General features: G+C 44.8%; 2 protein-coding genes across 5 annotated transcripts in view; one reads left to right on the top strand and one right to left on the bottom strand.

Moving 5' to 3' along the window:
• Positions 1 to 11381, top strand: part of trim33l (tripartite motif containing 33, like) — a 48346-nt gene extending 36965 nt beyond the window's left edge. For all 3 annotated transcript variants that reach the window (XM_079692900.1, XM_079692898.1, XM_079692899.1), the window contains 2 exons: positions 9541 to 9636; positions 10676 to 11381. In XM_079692900.1, coding sequence (XP_079549026.1) covers positions 9541 to 9636; positions 10676 to 11050 — 471 coding nt within the window. In that variant the 3' untranslated portion in view covers positions 11051 to 11381. The remainder of the gene's footprint in view (positions 1 to 9540; positions 9637 to 10675) is intronic.
• A 1361-nt stretch (positions 11382 to 12742) lies between these two features.
• Positions 12743 to 21263, bottom strand: part of plin6 (perilipin 6) — a 13488-nt gene continuing 4967 nt past the window's right edge. For both annotated transcript variants that reach the window (XM_079691144.1, XM_079691145.1), the window contains exons 3-9: positions 19840 to 19879; positions 18802 to 18997; positions 17840 to 17922; positions 17193 to 17430; positions 16536 to 16720; positions 14647 to 14913; positions 12743 to 14201 (exon numbers count right to left, since the gene is read on the bottom strand). In XM_079691144.1, the coding sequence (XP_079547270.1) occupies positions 13698 to 14201; positions 14647 to 14913; positions 16536 to 16720; positions 17193 to 17430; positions 17840 to 17922; positions 18802 to 18997; positions 19840 to 19879 (1513 nt within the window). In that variant the 3' untranslated portion in view covers positions 12743 to 13697. The remainder of the gene's footprint in view (positions 14202 to 14646; positions 14914 to 16535; positions 16721 to 17192; positions 17431 to 17839; positions 17923 to 18801; positions 18998 to 19839; positions 19880 to 21263) is intronic.

Below are 21263 nucleotides of genomic sequence, written 5' to 3'. Positions count from 1 at the left end.
CATGTGTCCCCTCTTCTCCATGTCTCTTCTACATCAACATGTGTCCCCTCTTCTTCATGTCTCTTCTACATCAACATGTGTCCCCTCTTCTTCATGTCTCTTCTACATCAACATGTGTCCCCTCTTCTTCATGTCTCTTCTACATCAACATGTGTCCCCTCTTCTTCATGTCTCTTCTGCATCAACATGTGTCCCCTCTTCTTCATGTCTCTTCTACATCAACATGTGTCCCCTCTTCTTCATGTCTCTTCTACATCAACATGTGTCCCCTCTTCCTCATGTCTCTTCTACATCAACATGTGTCCCCTCTTCCTCATGTCTCTTCTACATCAACATGTGTCCCCTCTTCCTCATGTCTCTTCTACATCAACATGTGTCCCCTCTTCTTCATGTCTCTTCTACATCAACATGTGTCCCTTCTTCTTAATGTCTCTTCTACATCAGCATGTGTCCCCTCCTCTCCATGTCTCTTCTACATCAACATGTGTCCCCTCTTCTCCATGTCTCTTCTACATCAACATGTGTCCCCTCTTCTTCATGTCTCTTCTACATCAGCATGTGTCCCCTCTTCTTAATGTATCTTCTACATCAGCATGTGTCCCCTCTTCTCCATGTCTCTTCTACATCAACATGTGTCCCCTCTTCTTCATGTCTCTTCTACATCAACATGTGTCCCCTCTTCTTCATGTCTCTTCTACATCAGCATGTGTCCCCTCTTCTCCATGTCTCTCCTACATCAACATGTGTCCCCTCTTCTTCATGTCTCTTCTACATCAACATGTGTCCCCTCTTCTTCATGTCTCTTCTACATCAGCATGTGTCCCCTCTTCTCCATGTCTCCTCTACATCAACATGTGTCCCCTCTTCTCCATGTCTCTTCTACATCAACATGTGTCCCCTCTTCTTCATGTCTCTTCTACATCAACATGTGTCCCCTCTTCTTAATGTCTCTTCTACATCAACATGTGTCCCCTCTTCTTCATGTCTCTTCTACATCAACATGTGTCCTCTCTATTCCATGTCTCTTCTACATCAACATGTGTCCCCTCTTCTTAATGTCTCTTCTACATCCGCATGTGTCCCCGCTTCTCCATGTCTCTTCTACATCAACATGTGTCCCCTCTTCTTCATGTCTCTTCTACATCAACATGTGTCCCCTCTTCTCCAAGTCTCTTCTACATCAACATGTGTCCTCTTTATTCCATGTCTCTTCTACATCAACATGTGTCCCCTCTTCTCCAAGTCTCTTCTACATCAACATGTGTCCTCTTTATTCCATGTCTCTTCTACATCAACATGTGTCCCTTCTTCTTAATGTCTCTTCTACATCAGCATGTGTCCCCTCCTCTCCATGTCTCTTCTACATCAACATGTGTCCCCTCTTCTCCATGTCTCTTCTACATCAACATGTGTCCCCTCTTCTTCATGTCTCTTCTACATCAGCATGTGTCCCCTCTTCTTAATGTATCTTCTACATCAGCATGTGTCCCCTCTTCTTCATGTCTCTTCTACATCAACATGTGTCCCCTCTTCTCCATGTCTCTCCTACATCAACATGTGTCCCCTCTTCTTCATGTCTCTTCTACATCAACATGTGTCCCCTCTTCTTCATGTCTCTTCTACATCAACATGTGTCCCCTCTTCTCCATGTCTCTTCTACATCAACATGTGTCCTCTCTTCTTAATGTCTCTTCTACATCAACATGTGTCCCCTCTTCTCCATGTCTCTTCTACATCAACATGTGTCCCCTCTTCTTCATGTCTCTTCTACATCAACATGTGTCCCCTCTTCTTCATGTCTCTTCTACATCAACATGTGTCCCCTCTTCTTCATGTCTCTTCTACATCAACATGTGTCCCCTCTTCTTAATGTCTCTTCTACATCAGCATGTGTCCCCGCTTCTCCATGTCTCTTCTACATCAACATGTGTCCCCTCTTCTTCATGTCTCTTCTACATCAACATGTGTCCCCTCTTCTTCATGTCTCTCAACATCAACATGTGTCCCCTCTTCTCCATGTCTCTTCTACATCAACATGTGTCCCCTCTTCTCCATGTCTCTTCTACATCAACATGTGTCCCCTCTTCTTCATGTCTCTTCTACATCAACATGTGTCCCCTCTTCTCCATGTCTCTTCTACATCAACATGTGTCCTCTCTATTCCATGTCTCTTCTACATCAACATGTGTCCCCTCTTCTTAATGTCTCTTCTACATCAACATGTGTCCCCTCTTCTCCATGTCTCTTCTACATCAGCATGTGTCCCCTCTTCTCCATGTCTCTCTAAATCAACATGTGTCCCCTCTTCTTCATGTCTCTTCTACATCAACATGTGTCCCCTCTTCTCCATGTCTCTTCTACATCAACATGTGTCCCCTCTTCTTCATGTCTCTTCTACATCAACATGTGTCCCCTCTTCTTAATGTCTCTTCTACATCAGGATGTGTCCCCTCTTCTCCATGTCTCTTCTACATCAACATGTGTCCCCTCTTCTTCATGTCTCTTCTACATCAACATGTGTCCCCTCTTCTTCATGTCTCTTCTACATCAACATGTGTCCCCTCTTCTCCATGTCTCTTCTACATCAACATGTGTCCTCTCTTCTTAATGTCTCTTCTACATCAACATGTGTCCCCTCTTCTTCATGTCTCTTCTACATCAACATGTGTCCTCTCTATTCCATGTCTCTTCTACATCAACATGTGTCCCCTCTTCTTAATGTCTCTTCTACATCAGCATGTGTCCCCGCTTCTCCATGTCTCTTCTACATCAACATGTGTCCCCTCTTCTTCATGTCTCTTCTACATCAACATGTGTCCCCTCTTCTCCATGTCTCTTCTACATCAACATGTGTCCCCTCTTCTTCATGTCTCTTCTACATCAACATGTGTCCCCTCTTCTCCATGTCTCTTCTACATCAACATGTGTCCACTCTTCTTCATGTCTCTCCTACATCAACATGTGTCCCCTCTTCTCCATGTCTCTATAACATCAACATGTGTCCCCTCTTCTCCATGTCTCTTCTTCATCAACATGTGTCCCCTCTTCTCCATGTCTCTTCTACATCAACATGTGTCCCCTCTTCTTCATGTCTCTTCTACATCAACATGTGTCCCCTCTTCTTCATGTCTCTTCTACATCAACATGTGTCCCCTCTTCTCCATGTCTCTTCTACATCAACATGTGTCCCCTCTTCTCCATGTCTCTTCTACATCAACATGTGTCCCCTCTTCTTCATGTCTCTTCTACATCAACATGTGTCCCCTCTTCCTCATGTCTCTTCTACATCAACATGTGTCCCCTCTTCTTCATGTCTCTTCTACATCAACATGTGTCCTCTCTTTTCCATGTCTCTTCTACATCAACATGTGTCCCCTCTTCTTCATGTCTCTTCTACATCAACATGTGTCCCCTCTTCTCCATGTCTCTTCTACATCAACATGTGTCCCCTCTTCTCCATGTCTCTTCTACATCAACATGTGTCCCCTATTCTTCATGTCTCTTCTACATCAACATGTGTCCCCTCTTCCTCATGTCTCTTCTACATCAACATGTGTCCCCTCTTCTTCATGTCTCTTCTACATCAACATGTGTCCTCTCTTTTCCATGTCTCTTCTACATCAACATGTGTCCTCTCTATTCCATGTCTCCTCTACATCAACATGTGTCCCCTCTTCTTCATGTCTCTTCTACATCAGCATGTGTCCCCTCTTCTCCATGTCTCTTCTACATCAACATGTGTCCCCTCTTCTTCATGTCTCTTCTACATCAACATGTGTCCCCTCTTCTCCATGTCTCTTCTACATCAACATGTGTCCCCTCTTCTTCATGTCTCTTCTACATCAACATGTGTCCCCTCTTCTCCATGTCTCTTCTACATCAACATGTGTCCTCTCTATTCCATGTCTCTTCTACATCAACATGTGTCCCCTCTTCTTAATGTCTCTTCTACATCAGCATGTGTCCCCTCTTCTTAATGTCTCTTCTACATCAACATGTGTCCCCTCTTCTTCATGTCTCTTCTACATCAACATGTGTCCCCTCTTTTTCATGTCTCTTCTACATCAACATGTGTCCCCTCTTCTCCATGTCTCTTCTACATCAACATGTGTCCTCTCTTCTTAATGTCTCTTCTACATCAACATGTGTCCCCTCTTCTTCATGTCTCTTCTACATCAACATGTGTCCTCTCTATTCCATATCTCTTCTACATCAACATGTGTCCCCTCTTCTTCATGTCTCTTCTACATCAACATGTGTCCCCTCTTCTTAATGTCTCTTCTACATCAGCATGTGTCCCCTCTTCTCCATGTCTCTTCTACATCAACATGTGTCCCCTCTTCTTAATGTCTCTTCTACATCAACATGTGTCCCCTCTTCTCCATGTCTCTTCTACATCAACATGTGTCCTCTCTTCTTCATGTCTCTTCTACATCAACATGTGTCCTCTCTTCTTCATGTCTCTTCTACATCAACATGTGTCCTCTCTTCTTCATGTCTCTTCCACATCAACATGTGTCCCCTCTTCCTCATGTCTCCTCTACATCAACATGTGTCCCATCTTCTTCATGTCTCTTCTACATCAACATGTGTCCCCTCTTCTTCATGTCTCTTCTACATCAACATGTGTCCCCTCTTCTTCATGTCTCTTCTACATCAACATGTGTCCCCTCTTCTCCATGTCTCTTCTACATCAACATGTGTCCCCTCTTCTTCATGTCTCCTCTACATCAACATGTGTCCCCTCTTCTTCATGTCTCTTCTACATCAACATGTGTCCTCTCTTCTTCATGTCTCTTCTACATCAACATGTGTCCCCTCTTCTTCATGTCTCTTCCACATCAGCATGTGTCCCCTCTTCTTAATGTCTCTCTACATCAACATGTGTCCCCTCTTCTTCATGTCTCTTCTACATCAACATGTGTCCCCTCTTCTTCATGTCTCTTCTACATCAACATGTGTCCCCTCTTCTACATGTCTCTTCTACATCAACATGTGTCCCCTCTTCTTCATGTCTCTCCTACATCAACATGTGTCCCCTCTTCTTCATGTCTCTTCTTCATCACCATATGTCCCCTCTTCTTCATGTCTCTTCTTCATCAACATGTGTCCCCTCTTCTTCATGTCTCTTCTTCATCACCATATGTCCCCTCTTCTTCATGTCTCTTCTACATCAACATGTGTCCCCTCTTCTTCATGTCTCTTCTACATCAACATGTGTCCCCTCTTCTTCATGTCTCTTCTACATCAACATGTGTCCCCTCTTCTCCATGTCTCTTCTTCATCAACATGTGTCCCCTCTTCTTCATGTCTCTTCTTCATCACCATATGTCCCCTCTTCTTCATGTCTCTTCTACATCAACATGTGTCCCCTCTTCTTCATGTCTCTTCTACATCAACATGTGTCCCCCTCTTCTTCATGTCTCTCCTACATCAACATGTGTCCCCTCTTCTCCATGTCTCTTCTACATCAACATGTGTCCCCTCTTCTTCATGTCTCTTCTACATCAACATTTGTCCCCTCTTCTTCATGTCTCTTCTTCATCAACATGTGTCCCCTCTTCTTCATGTCTCTTCTTCATCACCATATGTCCCCTCTTCTTCATGTCTCTTCTACATCAACATGTGTCCCCTCTTCTTCATGTCTCTTCTACATCAACATGTGTCCCCCTCTTCTTCATGTCTCTCCTACATCAACATGTGTCCCCTCTTCTCCATGTCTCTTCTACATCAACATGTGTCCCCTCTTCTTCATGTCTCTTCTACATCAACATGTGTCCCCTCTTCTTCATGTCTCTTCTACATCAACATGTGACCCCTCTTCTTCATGTCTCTTCTACATCAACATGTGTCCCCTCTTCTTCATGTCTCTTCTACATCAACATGTGTCCCCTCTTCTTCATGTCTCTTCTACATCAACATGTGTCCCCTCTTCTCCATGTCTCTTTTTCATCAACATGTGTCCCCTCTTCTTCATGTCTCTTCTACATCAACATGTGTCCCCTCTTCTTCATGTCTCTTCTACATCAACATGTGTCCCCTCTTCTTCATGTCTCTTCTACATCAACATGTGTCCCCTCTTCTCCATGTCTCTTCTTCATCAACATGTGTCCCGTCTTCTCCATGTCTCTTCTACATCAACATGTGTCCCCTCTTCTTCATGTCTCTTCCACATCAACATGTGTCCCCTCTTCTCCATGGCTCTTCTACATCATCATGTGTCCCCTCTTCTTCATGTCTCTTCTACATCAACATGTGTCCCGTCTTCTCCATGTCTCTTCTTCATCAACATGTGTCCCCTCTTCTCCATGTCTCTTCTACATCAACATGTGTCCCCTCTTCTTCATGTCTCTTCTACATCAACATGTGTCCCCTCTTCTCCATGTCTTTTTTTCATCAACATGTGTCCCCTCTTCTTCATGTCTCTTCTACATCAACATGTGTCCCCTCTTCTTCATGTCTCTTCTACATCAACATGTGTCCCCTCTTCCTCATGTCTCTTCTACATCAACATGTGTCCCCTCTTCTTCATGTCTCTTCTACATCAACATGTGTCCCCTCTTCTTAATGTCTCTTCTACATCAGCATGTGTCCCCTCTTCTCCATGTCTCTTCTACATCAACATGTGTCCCTTCTTCTTAATGTCTCTTCTACATCAACATGTGTCCCCTCTTCTCCATGTCTCTTCTACATCAACATGTGTCCCCTCTTCTTCATGTCTCTTCTACATCAACATGTGTCCTCTCTTCTTCATGTCTCTTCTACATCAACATGTGTCCTCTCTTCTTCATGTCTCTTCCACATCAACATGTGTCCCCTCTTCCTCATGTCTCCTCTACATCAACATGTGTCCCATCTTCTTCATGTCTCTTCTACATCAACATGTGTCCCCTCTTCTTCATGTCTCTTCTACATCAACATGTGTCCCCTCTTCTTCATGTCTCTTCTACATCAACATGTTTCCCCTCTTCTCCATGTCTCTTCTACATCAACATGTGTCCCCTCTTCTTCATGTCTCCTCTACATCAACATGTGTCCCCTCTTCTTCATGTCTCTTCTACATCAACATGTGTCCTCTCTTCTTCATGTCTCTTCTACATCAACATGTGTCCCCTCTTCTTCATGTCTCTTCCACATCAGCATGTGTCCCCTCTTCTTAATGTCTCTCTACATCAACATGTGTCCCCTCTTCTTCATGTCTCTTCTACATCAACATGTGTCCCCTCTTCTTCATGTCTCTTCTACATCAACATGTGTCCCCTCTTCTACATGTCTCTTCTACATCAACATGTGTCCCCTCTTCTTCATGTCTCTCCTACATCAACATGTGTCCCCTCTTCTTCATGTCTCTTCTTCATCACCATATGTCCCCTCTTCTTCATGTCTCTTCTTCATCAACATGTGTCCCCTCTTCTTCATGTCTCTTCTTCATCACCATATGTCCCCTCTTCTTCATGTCTCTTCTACATCAACATGTGTCCCCTCTTCTTCATGTCTCTTCTACATCAACATGTGTCCCCTCTTCTTCATGTCTCTTCTACATCAACATGTGTCCCCTCTTCTCCATGTCTCTTCTTCATCAACATGTGTCCCCTCTTCTTCATGTCTCTTCTTCATCACCATATGTCCCCTCTTCTTCATGTCTCTTCTACATCAACATGTGTCCCCTCTTCTTCATGTCTCTTCTACATCAACATGTGTCCCCCTCTTCTTCATGTCTCTCCTACATCAACATGTGTCCCCTCTTCTCCATGTCTCTTCTACATCAACATGTGTCCCCTCTTCTTCATGTCTCTTCTACATCAACATTTGTCCCCTCTTCTTCATGTCTCTTCTTCATCAACATGTGTCCCCTCTTCTTCATGTCTCTTCTTCATCACCATATGTCCCCTCTTCTTCATGTCTCTTCTACATCAACATGTGTCCCCTCTTCTTCATGTCTCTTCTACATCAACATGTGTCCCCCTCTTCTTCATGTCTCTCCTACATCAACATGTGTCCCCTCTTCTCCATGTCTCTTCTACATCAACATGTGTCCCCTCTTCTTCATGTCTCTTCTACATCAACATGTGTCCCCTCTTCTTCATGTCTCTTCTACATCAACATGTGACCCCTCTTCTTCATGTCTCTTCTACATCAACATGTGTCCCCTCTTCTTCATGTCTCTTCTACATCAACATGTGTCCCCTCTTCTTCATGTCTCTTCTACATCAACATGTGTCCCCTCTTCTCCATGTCTCTTTTTCATCAACATGTGTCCCCTCTTCTTCATGTCTCTTCTACATCAACATGTGTCCCCTCTTCTTCATGTCTCTTCTACATCAACATGTGTCCCCTCTTCTCCATGTCTCTTCTTCATCAACATGTGTCCCGTCTTCTCCATGTCTCTTCTACATCAACATGTGTCCCCTCTTCTTCATGTCTCTTCCACATCAACATGTGTCCCCTCTTCTCCATGTCTCTTCTACATCATCATGTGTCCCCTCTTCTTCATGTCTCTTCTACATCAACATGTGTCCCGTCTTCTCCATGTCTCTTCTTCATCAACATGTGTCCCCTCTTCTCCATGTCTCTTCTACATCAACATGTGTCCCCTCTTCTTCATGTCTCTTCTACATCAACATGTGTCCCCTCTTCTCCATGTCTTTTTTTCATCAACATGTGTCCCCTCTTCTTCATGTCTCTTCTACATCAACATGTGTCCCCTCTTCTTCATGTCTCTTCTACATCAACATGTGTCCCCTCTTCCTCATGTCTCTTCTACATCAACATGTGTCCCCTCTTCTTCATGTCTCTTCTACATCAACATGTGTCCCCTCTTCCTCATGTCTCTTCTACATCAACATGTGTCCCCTCTTCTCCATGTCTCTTCTACATCAACATGTGTCCCCTCTTCTTCATGTCTCTTCTACATCAACATGTGTCCCCTCTTCTCCATGTCTCTTCTACATCAACATGTGTCCTCTCTTCTTCATGTCTCCTCTACATCAACACGTGTCCCCTCTTCTCCATGTCTCTTCTACATCAACATGTGTCCCCTCTTCCTCATGTCTCTTCTACATCAACATGTGTCCCCTCTTCCTCATGTCTCTTCTACATCAACCCGTGTCCTCTCTTCTTCTACATCAACATGTGTCCCCTCTGTCTGTGTAAAGAGCCACTTGATGATGTCATAACAATATTTTGTCTTGTGTAACCATTAGCCAATCAGCAACCAAGGTCACCCCCCCCCCCCTCCCCCCCCCCCCTCCCCTTATCACCTGAATCTCCTCTAGAGCTCTATTGAGTTCTTTGTAACCAAATGTCTCTCAGAGGGGCGTGGGGAGGGGCTCCTTATTTTCCTCTAAAGTAACAGACAGAGAATCAGCGCTTTGGAAACAGGGCTGAAACAGAGGGGATTATGGGTAATGATGCTATGATCTGTTTGGTGTTTCAGCCAATCAGAGACAGGCCCTGGATATATCTGAGACCTGTGATATACTGTTGATAAAGAGTATAACAGGGGACCCTTAAGTATTAAAGATGTGGGTTTTGTTTCAGTCGTCTCTGAGCGCGATCTCGGAGCGTCTCTCGTCTTCGTACAGATCTGTTTCAGAGTTCAAGTCGGACGTCAGGAAACTGTTCAGTGCCTTGCAGGTAAACTCATTCCTGTTGTTCAGCTTTCCCTTCAGCTTCCACCTCCATCTCAATCATTCTGATCTGTGTGAGGGACGTCCTCTCTCTCTGTGCGAGGGACGTCCTCTCTCTCTGTGTGAGGGACGTCCTCTCTCTCGCTGTGTGAGGGACGTCCTCTCACGCTGTGTGAGGGACGTCCTCTCTCTCTGTGTGAGGGAGGTCCTCTCACGCTGTGTGAGGGACGTCCTCTCTCTCTGTGTGAGGGACGTCCTCTTTCTCTGTGTGAGGGACGTCCTCTCTCTCTGTGTGAGGGACGTCCTCTCTGTCTCTGTGTGAGGGACGTCCTCTCTCTGTGTGTGAGGGACTTCCTCTCACGCTGTGTGAGGGACGTCCTCTCTCACGCTGTGTGAGGGACGTCCTCTCTCTCTGTGCGAGGGACGTCCTCTCTCTCTGTGTGAGGGACGTCCTCTCTCTCTGTGTGAGGGAGTTCCTCTCCCTCTGTGTGAGGGACGTCCTCTGTCTCTGTGTGAGGGACATCCTCTCTCTCTGTGTGAGGGACGTCCTCTCTCTGTGTGTTAGGGACGTCCTCTGTCTCTGTGTGAGGGACGTCCTCTCTCTCTGTGTGAGGGATGTCCTCTCTCACACTGTGTGAGGGACGTCATCTCTGTCTCTGTGTGAGGGACGTCCTCTCTCTCACTGTGTGGGGGATATCTCTCACACTGTGTGAGGGACGTCCTCTCTGTCTCTGTGTGAGGGACGTCCTCTCTCTCTCTCTCTGTGTGAGGGACGTCCTCTCTGTCTCTGTGTGAGGGACGTCCTCTATCTCTCTCTGTGTGAGGGACGTCCTCTCTCTCACTGTGTGGGGGATATCTCTCACACTGTGTGAGGGACGTCCTCTCTGTCTCTGTGTGAGGGACGTCCTCTCTCTCTCTCTCTCTGTGAGGGACGTCCTCTCTGTCTCTGTGTGAGGGACGTCCTCTCTCTCTCTCTGTGTGAGGGACGTCCTCTCATTAACTGTGATGGTAAATAAATGGAAATAATAACGAAGGCATTTTATCAGGACGACGACTTCTCGGACAAACTGCGGAAGGAAGTGAGGCGCCGCTGGAAGAGGAGTTCCCGTTTAGAGGAACAGGAAGTCGTTCGGCAGGAACAGGAAGTCGTGCGGCAGGAACAGGAAGTCGTGCGGCAGGAACAGGAAGTCCCAGGTGAGGAACAGGAACCTGCGCGTCAGGAGCAGGAAGTCGTGCGGCAGGAACAGGAAGTCGAGCGGCAGGAACAGGAAGTCGAGCGGCAGGAACAGGAAGTCCCAGGTGAGGAACAGGAAGTGAACAGCAGAGCTTCCAGGCTGTCGCAGACAAGGAAGCGACTCCGGGAGCTCCTGATGGAAACGGCTCGCTCCAAGAGGGCGAGGACGGACACCACAGAGTCCTGAACCAAACCCAGGGATTCTGGGAAATGAAGTTCTAAATGTGAATTATTTCTGAGTATTTATGAAACAAGGACCTCATTCTGGAGTCCAGCGGCGACGCCCCCTTCCCTCCCACTATTACCTTGACTCCTAGAGGGAAAATAACATTTTTTAAACAATTTGAAAATCTGAAATCCTCCCAGATTGTATTTCAACCAATGGGCTGCTGACCTGCCTGCAGCCTGCTGAAGCGTGATTGGTCGACGCTCCTTGGACCTCCTGGGCTGATGTTTCTATTTGTTGTATTAACTTTATTTGTATACGTGTATATTAAAATCTGCTTTCTGAAATTAAACTGTGGTCGTGGTGATTTTAGCCTGGATATAGATCTTTAGTCTGGATATAGATCTCTAGTCTGGATATAGATCTTTAGTCTGGATATAGATCTTTAGTCTGGATATAGATCTTTAGCCTGGATATAGATCTTTAGTCTGGATATAGATCTTTAGTCTGGATATAGATCTCTAGTCTGGATATAGATCATTAGTCTGGATATAGATCTTTAGTCTGGATATAGATCTCTAGTCTGGATATAGATCTTTAGTCTGGATATAGATCTTTAGCCTGGATATAGATCATTAGTCTGGATATAGATCTTTAGTCTGGATATAGATCATTAGTCTGGATATAGATCTTTAGTCTGGATATAGATCTTTAGTCTGGATATAGATCTCTAGTCTGGATATAGATCTTTAGTCTGGATATAGATCTTTAGTCTGGATATAGATCTTTAGTCTGGATATAGATCTCTAGTCTGGATATAGATATTTAGTCTGGATATAGATCTTTAGCCTGGATATAGATCTTTAGTCTGGATATAGATCTTTGGTCTGGATATAGATCTTTATTCTGGATATAGATCTTTGGTCTGGATATAGATCTTTAGTCTGGATATAGATCTTTAGTCGATATAGATCTTTAGTCTGGATATAGATCATTAGTCTGGATATAGATCTTTAGTCTGGATATAGATCTTTAGCCTGGATATAGATCTATAGTCTGGATATAGATCTTTAGTCTGGATATAGATCATTAGTCTGGATATAGATCTTTAGTCTGGATATAGATCTTTAGTCTGGATATAGATCTTTAGTCTGGATATAGATCTTTAGTCTGGATATAGATCATTAGTCTGGATATAGATCATTAGTCTGGATATAGATCTTTAGTCTGGATATAGATCTTTAGCCTGGATATAGATCTTTAGTCTGGATATAGATCTTTAGTCTGGATATAGATCTTTAGTCTGGATATAGATCTTTAGTCTGGATATAGATCATTAGTCTGGATATAGATCATTAGTCTGGATATAGATCTTTAGTCTGGATATAGATCTTTAGCCTGGATATAGATCTTTAGCCTGGATATAGATCTTTAGTCTGGATATAGATCTTTAGTCTGGATATAGATCTCTAGTCTGGATATAGATCTTTAGTCTGGATATAGATCTTTAGTCTGGATATAGATCATTAGTCTGGATATAGATCCTTAGTCTGGATATAGATCCTTAGTCTGGATATAGATCTTTAGTCTGGATATAGATCTTTAGTCTGGATATAGATCATTAGTCTGGATATAGATCCTTAGTCTGGATATAGATCCTTAGTCTGGATATAGATCCTTAGCCTGGATATAGATATATTGTATTTTATAACATTTGAACAAACAGAGAAACTTTATTTAAACGTGTCAGATTACAGAGAAACGGCAGACACATAATAATTACATTTTTTATTTATATTTGTTAAATATCTGACAAAACTCAGCCTGTGTTTCAGATTTCATCCAAATTGAAGTTACAATAACTTCAATATTCAGTCCGGAGAGAACGTATACATTTGACTTATTTAATAGTTAATAAATCACAGGTAATTCTAGACAATTTATTCATGTTTAAAATAGTATATATATGTATAAATATGACCTTCAGGTACACATATTAGCAGGTAACTAGTGGCGTATTAGCATGCACATTAGCAACATCTTTAATAGTTGTTACCAAACACTTAACAATGCGTGAAATCTTCTATAACCTTTGAACTAAACGTACACTTCTAACCCTCTTAGGGTTTCTTAATAAGAACAGTTTGTCCCTCCTGAAGGACACTTCCACATGTGGACCACCGGGGCTGGGAATCAAACCAGTGACTCTGCCCCCCCCCCCCCACTGCCACCTTCTAAAACCAGTCTTAGCTTTAATTTTGTGTTCGAGAACTTCCTAACTTACTGTGAATAATCTGGAAGTTTGTGGAGGGGAGATGAAACCGTGCAGAATGAGGGGAAAGCTGCTGATAGACATGCTAATAAGCCGATGGGTACAAGTGAATACATGTACCTTAATATGAAGTATTCTGGATGAAACTGAATCCTAAAGGACAGATTAAGCATCGTCTAAGTGTTTTCTGTTCTGTTGAAGTGAAATTAAAACTCAGATTTACAACCTTTTAAACTAACTTTGCGATCGCTCCGTTTCTGAACGTGAACGAGCAAACGAGCACCAGCCGAGGCAGGAAGGGCTCGCCATCAGGGGCGGAGACGGAGGGCTGTGATTGATCGAGGGGGGGCGGGGGCGGTGGTTCTTTATTGTGGATCTGAGACCTCAGCGTGGCGTTTAGCAGTCCACCAACGCCATGCCGTTGTCGGTGGAGTCGCCGGGCTCCGGGTCCTCGGGGTCCTCGGGGTCCTCGGGGGCGTTGGGGCTCAGGTACTCGAAGGCCTTCTGGCTCTGAGCCACAAACTGTTTGAGCGGCGCCAGCAGCAGCTCGGTTGCCGACGGGCGCCGCAAGTTTCTGCCTTCGGAAGGGATCGGCGGCGGCTGGACATCGAGCTCCGGCGGCGGCAGATCCATCAGGCTGGACCGGCGCCGGCCGCTGGGCGGCGGCAGGTCCCTCAGGCTGGACCGGCGCCGGCCGCTGGGCGGGTCGGGGCTCTGAGGGCTCACAGGACTCAGAGGGCTCCTGCCGCTGCGGGAGAAAAGACTCCGGCGGCGGCGAGGACGTCCGTCCATCGCCTTCAGGAAGAGACTGTCCGCAGAGTTAGGGCCAGACGGAACGTCGCCCGAAAAGTCCTCCTGGTTCAGGAAGTCCTCGACCTCCTGAGCAGACGGCTGCTGGAGCTGAGAACACACAAGATTTACACTTAAAGAGACTTAAAGAGACACATGAGCCTAGCTCAGTACTGTGATGGAAACTTCTGGATCGATGGAGACTCAGAGAGACACAGAGAGAGCAGGAACTCTGATGGAAACACTGAGATGTGATCTGTGTTTCTGAAGACCTCTACCCCAGACCCATGTGTTCAGCTCTGAGAGGATAATCAACGTGCTGCAAATGAAGAGGAAGCACTGTAACCTCTATCAGCTGACCCAACAGGCAGGAGCAGAGAGACTCTGAGAGCAGCCCAAGGTGCTCAGTGAGGACACACTGATACACTGGGTCAAAGGTGTGGGCGCAGGACAATATTTCCCCAACAAGCACAACCATCAATCTCCTAAAGGGTCCAGGTGTTTGTCAGGTGACTTCTTGAGTGTCAGGTGACTTCCTGGGTGTCAGGTGACTCACCATGGTGTAGAGCGGCGTGGCGTTGATGACGAGCTGCAGCAGGATCTTGGCTAACTCCTGCAGGTCTCCCAGGAGCTGCTGGATCTGGACCGGCAGCTCTGAGATCTGACGGACCGGACGCAGCTCGGCCAGCATGGCGGCCCGACCTTTGACCTCGCTGATCATCCGCTCTCGGACGTTCTCCGTCCGGTAAACCAGAGCCACCAGGAGACGCTGTAGGGCCAGCAGCAGCTCTCCACTCAGATCCAGAACTAAACCCAGACCCACCTGCAGGAGAGGAGAAGCACTTCGTTGTTATTGGTGAACTACAGCACGGTCACATGACTTCACATCACCATCGCTAAGCTAAAGGAGGCTAATGTTGGGCTATAAAGGAACTACAGCACGGTCACATGACGTCACGTCACCACCGCTAAGCTAAAGGAGGCTAATGTTGGGCTATAAAGGAACTACAGCACGGTCACATGACGTCACGTCACCACCGCTAAGCTAAAGGAGGCTAATGTTGGGCTATAAAGGAACTACAGCACGGTCACATGACTTCACGTCACCACCGCTAAGCTAAAGGAGGCTAATGTTGGGCTATAAAGGAACTACAGCACGGTCACATGACTTCACGTCACCACCGCTAAGCTAAAGGTGGCTAATGTTGGGCTATAAAGGAACTACAGCACGGTCACATGACTTCACGTCACCACCGCTAAGCTAAAGGAGGCTAATGTTTGGCTATAAAGGAACTACAGCACGGTCACATGACTTCACGTCACCACCTCTAAGCTAAAGGAGGCTAATGTTGGGCTATAAAGGAACTACAGCACGGTCACATGACTTCACGTCACCACCGCTAAGCTAAAGGAGGCTAATGTTGGGCTATAAAGGAACTACAGCACGGTCACATGACTTCACGTCACCACCGCTAAGCTAAAGGTGGCTAATGTTGGGCTATAAAGGAACTACAGCACGGTCACATGACTTCACGTCACCACCGCTAAGCTAAAGGAGGCTAATGTTTGGCTATAAAGGAACTACAGCACGGTCACATGACTTCACGTCACCACCTCTAAGCTAAAGGAGGCTAATGTTGGGCTATAAAGGAACTACAGCACGGTCACATGACTTCACGTCACCACCGCTAAGCTAAAAGAGGCTAATGTTTGGCTATAAAGGAACTACAGCACGGTCACATGATGTCACGTCACCACCGCTAAGCTAAAGGAGGCTAATGTTGGGCTATAAAGGAACTACAGCACGGTCACTTGACTTCACCACCGCTAAGCTAAAGGAGGCTAATGTTGGGCTATAAAGGAACTACAGCACGGTCACATGACTTCACCACCGCTAAGCTAAAGGAGGCTAATGTTGGGCTATAAAGGAACTACAGCACGGTCACATGACTTCACCACCGCTAAGCTAAAGGAGGCTCATGTTGGGCTATAAAGGAACTACAGCACGGTCACATGACTTCACGTCACCACCGCTGAGCTAAAGGAGGCTAATGTTGGGCTATAAAGGAACTACAGCACGGTCACATGACTTCACCTCACCACCGCTAAGCTAAAGGAGGCTAATGTTGGGCTATAAAGGAACTACAGCACGGTCACATGACTTCACGTCACCACCGCTAAGCTAAAGGAGGCTAATGTTGGGCTATAAAGGAACTACAGCACGGTCACATGACTTCACGTCACCACCGCTGAGCTAAAGGAGGCTAATGTTGGGCTATAGAGGAACTACAGCACGGTCACATGACTTCACGTCACCACCGCTAAGCTAAAGGAGGCTAATGTTGGGCTATAAAGGAACTACAGCACGGTCACATGACTTCATGTCACCACCGCTCAGCTAAAGGCGGCTAACTTCTTCCTCTGACAGCAGCGGTTCAGTCTCACCTGGTTGGCGGCGCCCCCTAGTGTCAGGGCAGCTCTCTGCAGCGTGTCCCGGACCTTCATCATGCGGTGGTACAGCTGCAGGCCGAGGTTCAGCATCAGACTGCGGACCCTCGTCCACAAGCTGGGCTCACCATCATCCTCCTCTTCATCCTCCAGCTCCTGCACCCTCAGCTCCCACTCCCGACCTGACACACAAACACTCATTTAATGCATGAGAAAGAGAGTCAAATGTGGAAGTCTACACTTTTTACTTAATCTGCACTCTTGTTGGTATAAAACAATTCAATCTAATATTGAATATTCTATTCCTCACATTACAATATACTGCTTTTATATTTTGTTACTGTACATTTGTAATTCAACATGTAGATCTTCTTGTTGTTTTTTTATAATGCTATTCTATTTCTATTGAGATGTTTACATTTTAGATTGTTTATTTCTAGTCTTTTAACTTTTAATGTTCAATGCCTTGTCTTTTTATGCTGCTGCAACACAAACATTTCCCAAATTGGGATCAATAAAGTACTTCTTATCTTACCTGATCTTATCTTATACCTAACATTTCTCCGTTGCGGGACAAATAAAGGAATTTTGATTCTGAAATAGAAAATGAAACTCCAATTCGACCCCAGTTACCCAGAATGCCCCTGTACTCACGCAGGGTGGGGGGGAGGGGCAGGTAGTGGGCGGCGGCCTCCTCCAGGCGGGTCAGCAGGTCCTCCAGCCCAAAGGAAGCCACCTGGCCCACCTGAGAGTCCTGAAGCTGCCTCACCACCGCCACAGCGCCTTCAGACAGACGCTCCATCTGATCCAGAGCCACGTCCAGACCGTCCCCCACCCACATCTGCACGTCGTCCAGCGTCAGGAAGAAGGCGTCCTTCAGGTGACCCACCACCTGAGGACAGAGCACCTGCTTAACAACACCTGGTGGACTGGTTATTACACAGAACCTGGTCTAAAGCACCTGCTTAACAACACCTGGCTGAATGGTTATTACACAGAACCTGGTCTAAAGCACCTGGTTAACAACACCTGGCTGAATGGTTATTACACAGAACCTGGTCTAAAGCACCTGCTTAACAACATCTGGTTAATAACACCTGGCCAATAACTACAGGTCAACAACACCCGGCTAGTTACACCTAGTAGACAGCACTTATATAATAAAAGTGAAACTGGAAGAGTTGTTTTTAGTCAGGGAAAGGTTTAATGAACTTCTAAATTCTTGGTGAGAAAATGTTCCGTCCATCTCTGCTCTGCAGTAATGCAGATATGGACGTGTCTGAAAGTGATGCAGAACAAACCTCGTCTGTTGATTGGTTCAGGATCGGGAAGTTCTTCTCCAGAGAGTCGAGACCAAAGAGAGCAAAACTCTCAGCAACTTCGACTGCAGAGAACGAGAGGGTCAGAAAGCCAGCAGAATCAGGTTTAGCAGCGACAGAGAGCTTATCATTAACGCACTTTAAATAACTTGTTTTAAGTTTCTAAGAAAACACATGTGATTATTAGCATTGGTATTAGATTCAGTTGTATAGAGAGCCACAGTGACGCGTCCTAAAACCCGGAAGTAAACTCCTTCCGGTTCCTTCGACAAAAACCAATGAGATTTCTCCATAGGCTTTGGAAGATAGCTGGAAATCAGGTCTGTGGTTGAAACACATTTAAGACACGGATCACGTTTTGTTCAGCCGGATAATCTCCACATGTCTACTTTTATAATTTTCGAATCATAAATCTATCGCTCATAAATCTATTGATTCGATTTATGATTAGAAAATTATAAAAGTAGACACGTGGAGATTATCCGGCACTCTAATGGCATCAGCATTATCAGCAGCTTTAGCAGTGTAAGCATTAGCAGTGGTCTTGGTGAGTAACGGATTACATGTAACGAGATACAAAACCTGGATTACATGTAACGAGATACAAAACCTGGATTACATGTAACGAGATACAAAACCTGGATTACATGTAACGAGATACAAAACCTGGATTACATGTAACGAGATACAAAACCTGGATTACATGTAACGAGGTACAAAACCTGGATTACATGTAACGAGATACAAAACCTGGATTACATGTAACGAGGTACAAAACCTGGATTACATGTAACGAGATACAAAACCTGGATTACATGTTTTGAAATGTAATCAGTTGATGTAACAGATTATATTTTAAAAGTAACCCTCCCAACCCCGTCTGGAGCATTAGCAATAGCAATAGCATTAGCAGTAGCCTTAGCATTAGCATTTATTTAGCGTACTCTGCAGCTCCAGGCTCTGAAGGAGGGGCGTTGCTGTCGTCATGGCGATGTTGGAGACGCTGCGGACCCCGACCTCGGCGACCCCCCCCACCAGGTTCAGCAGGGGGTAACGACCTTTGACCTCCGAGTACACAGAGGTCACGGACTGCAGCGCAGAGCGGACCAGAGGCAGGCTGGAGACACGCAGCACCAAACTCTGAAACACAACGTGATGCAAAGAGACACAACGTGACTTCAAAGACACACAACGTGACTTCAAAGAGACACAACGTGACTTCAAAGACACACAACGTGACTTCAAAGACACACAACGTGACTTCAAAGAGACACAATGTGACTTCAAAGACACAATGTGACTTCAAAGACACACAACGTGACTTCAAAGACACACAACGTGACTTCAAAGAGACACAACGTGACTTCAAAGACACACAACGTGACTTCAAAGATACACAACGTGACTTCAAAGACACACAACGTGACTTCAAAGAGACACAATGTGACTTCAAAGACACACAACGTGACTTCAAAGACACACAACGTGACTTCAAAGAGACACAACGTGACTTCAAAGACACACAACGTGACTTCAAAGAGACACAACGTGACTTCAAAGACACACAACGTGACTTCAAAGACACACAATGTGACTTCAAAGAGACACAACGTGACTTCAAAGACACACAACGTGACTTCAAAGAGACACAACGTGACTTCAAAGACAACGGTGATGGACAGGTGCATTAAGGTACAACGGCCTATTTAGGAGAACTCTGCAGACACAGACACAGTCAGCAACATGTACTCGTGTGTGTGTGTGTGTGTGTGTGTGTGTGTGTGTGTGTGTGTGTGTGTGTGTGTGTGTGTGTGTGTGTGTGTGTGTGTGTGTGTGTGTGTGTGTGTGTGTGTGTGTGTGTGTGTGCGCGTCTGTGCGTCTGTGCGTCTGTCTGTCTGTCTGTCTGTCTGTCTGTCTGTCTGTCTGTGTGTGTGTGTGTGTGTGTGTGTGTGTGTGTGTGTGTGTGTGTGTGTGTGTGTCACCTCATGATGTTGACGCCCTGACATTTCTTCTCGGCTGATTCTGCAGAAACACACAGAGTTCAGAGTCAGCTGAGACGCCGCACAGAGATCTTCTGTTCGGCGCAAACCAGCATGAAAATCAGCTCATCCTGCAACTGCTCTGAGATCAGCGTGTCAACCATTATGAGACAAGCGTTTAAACCCGTCTGAGATTAAATCACTTTTTTTCGACGACTGTAAAGGACACTGAAGCCACACCCAAGAGGCTGCTGGGAAAATACCTCATACATAATAAAAACATCACATTGGTTATATATTTAAAAAAAGACAAACCATCAGGTCAACTTTGCATATTGCTATTCCTTTCTTCGGGATGGATGAAATTGTAAACATAAAATATCATCACATTTTATTAAAACTTTGTAAAATATGAAAGCACCATTTTCAAAACTCAAAAAAATAAATAACAAAGCATAACTATGATTTAAAGGTTTGTATGAATTATTATAAAGCAGTTAGTATTTACAGAACAAAATGTGTGTGTGTGTGTGTGTGTGTGTGTGTGTGTGTGTGTGTGTGTGTGTGTGTGTGTGTGTGTGTGTGTGTGTGTGTGTGTGTGTGTGTGTGTGTGTGTGTGTGTGTGTGTGTGTGTGTGTGTGTGTGTGTGTGTGTGTGTGTGTGTGTGTGTGTGTGTGTGTGCATATTAATGAATTCATTTTAAAATCTTATTTTGTAAATTTAAATGATGATCAGATTTGAGTCAAACATTGTAAATTATGTAATTATTATTATTTAAGGATTTTTATTAATTATTGTTAAAACAAATAGCATCTAAAAAAAAGAAATGTCGAAATATTTGATATTTGGAGAAAACACATGTTTCTGATATTCTTTGTATTCTTTGTTTCTGGGGTGGAGGGGCAAAGTCCCAAAACAAACAATTCAGGATCAAGAGGTATCTTAACATCGAGCATTCTGTGAATTATTTGTGAGATCTCGCACCAGAAAGTTGCGATCTCTTTGCACTCCCACATGCAGTGAGAAAGTGTGCCTTTAGACTGTTCACACTTAGTACACACTTAGTTCACACTTAGTTTACACTTAGTACACACTTAGTTCACACTTAGTACACACTTAGTACACACTTAGTTCACACTTAGTACACACTTAGTACACACTTAGTACACACTTAGTTCACACTTAGTACACACTTAGTTCACACTTAGTTCACACTTAGTTCACACTTAGTACACACTTAGTACACACTTAGTACACACTTAGTTCACACTTAGTACACACTTAGTACACACTTAGTTCACACTTAGTACACACTTAGTTCACACTTAGTTCACACTTAGTACACACTTAGTACACACTTAGTACACACTTAGTACACATATCTGGAATGTTATTACTAGACTGATGTAATCTCACAGGTGTTATGT

Source organism: Notothenia rossii (genome assembly GCF_949606895.1).
Source record: "Notothenia rossii genome assembly, chromosome: 7".
In the NCBI taxonomy this organism is placed as follows: domain Eukaryota; kingdom Metazoa; phylum Chordata; class Actinopteri; order Perciformes; family Nototheniidae; genus Notothenia; species Notothenia rossii.
This window is presented reverse-complemented; position numbering and strand designations above follow the sequence as displayed.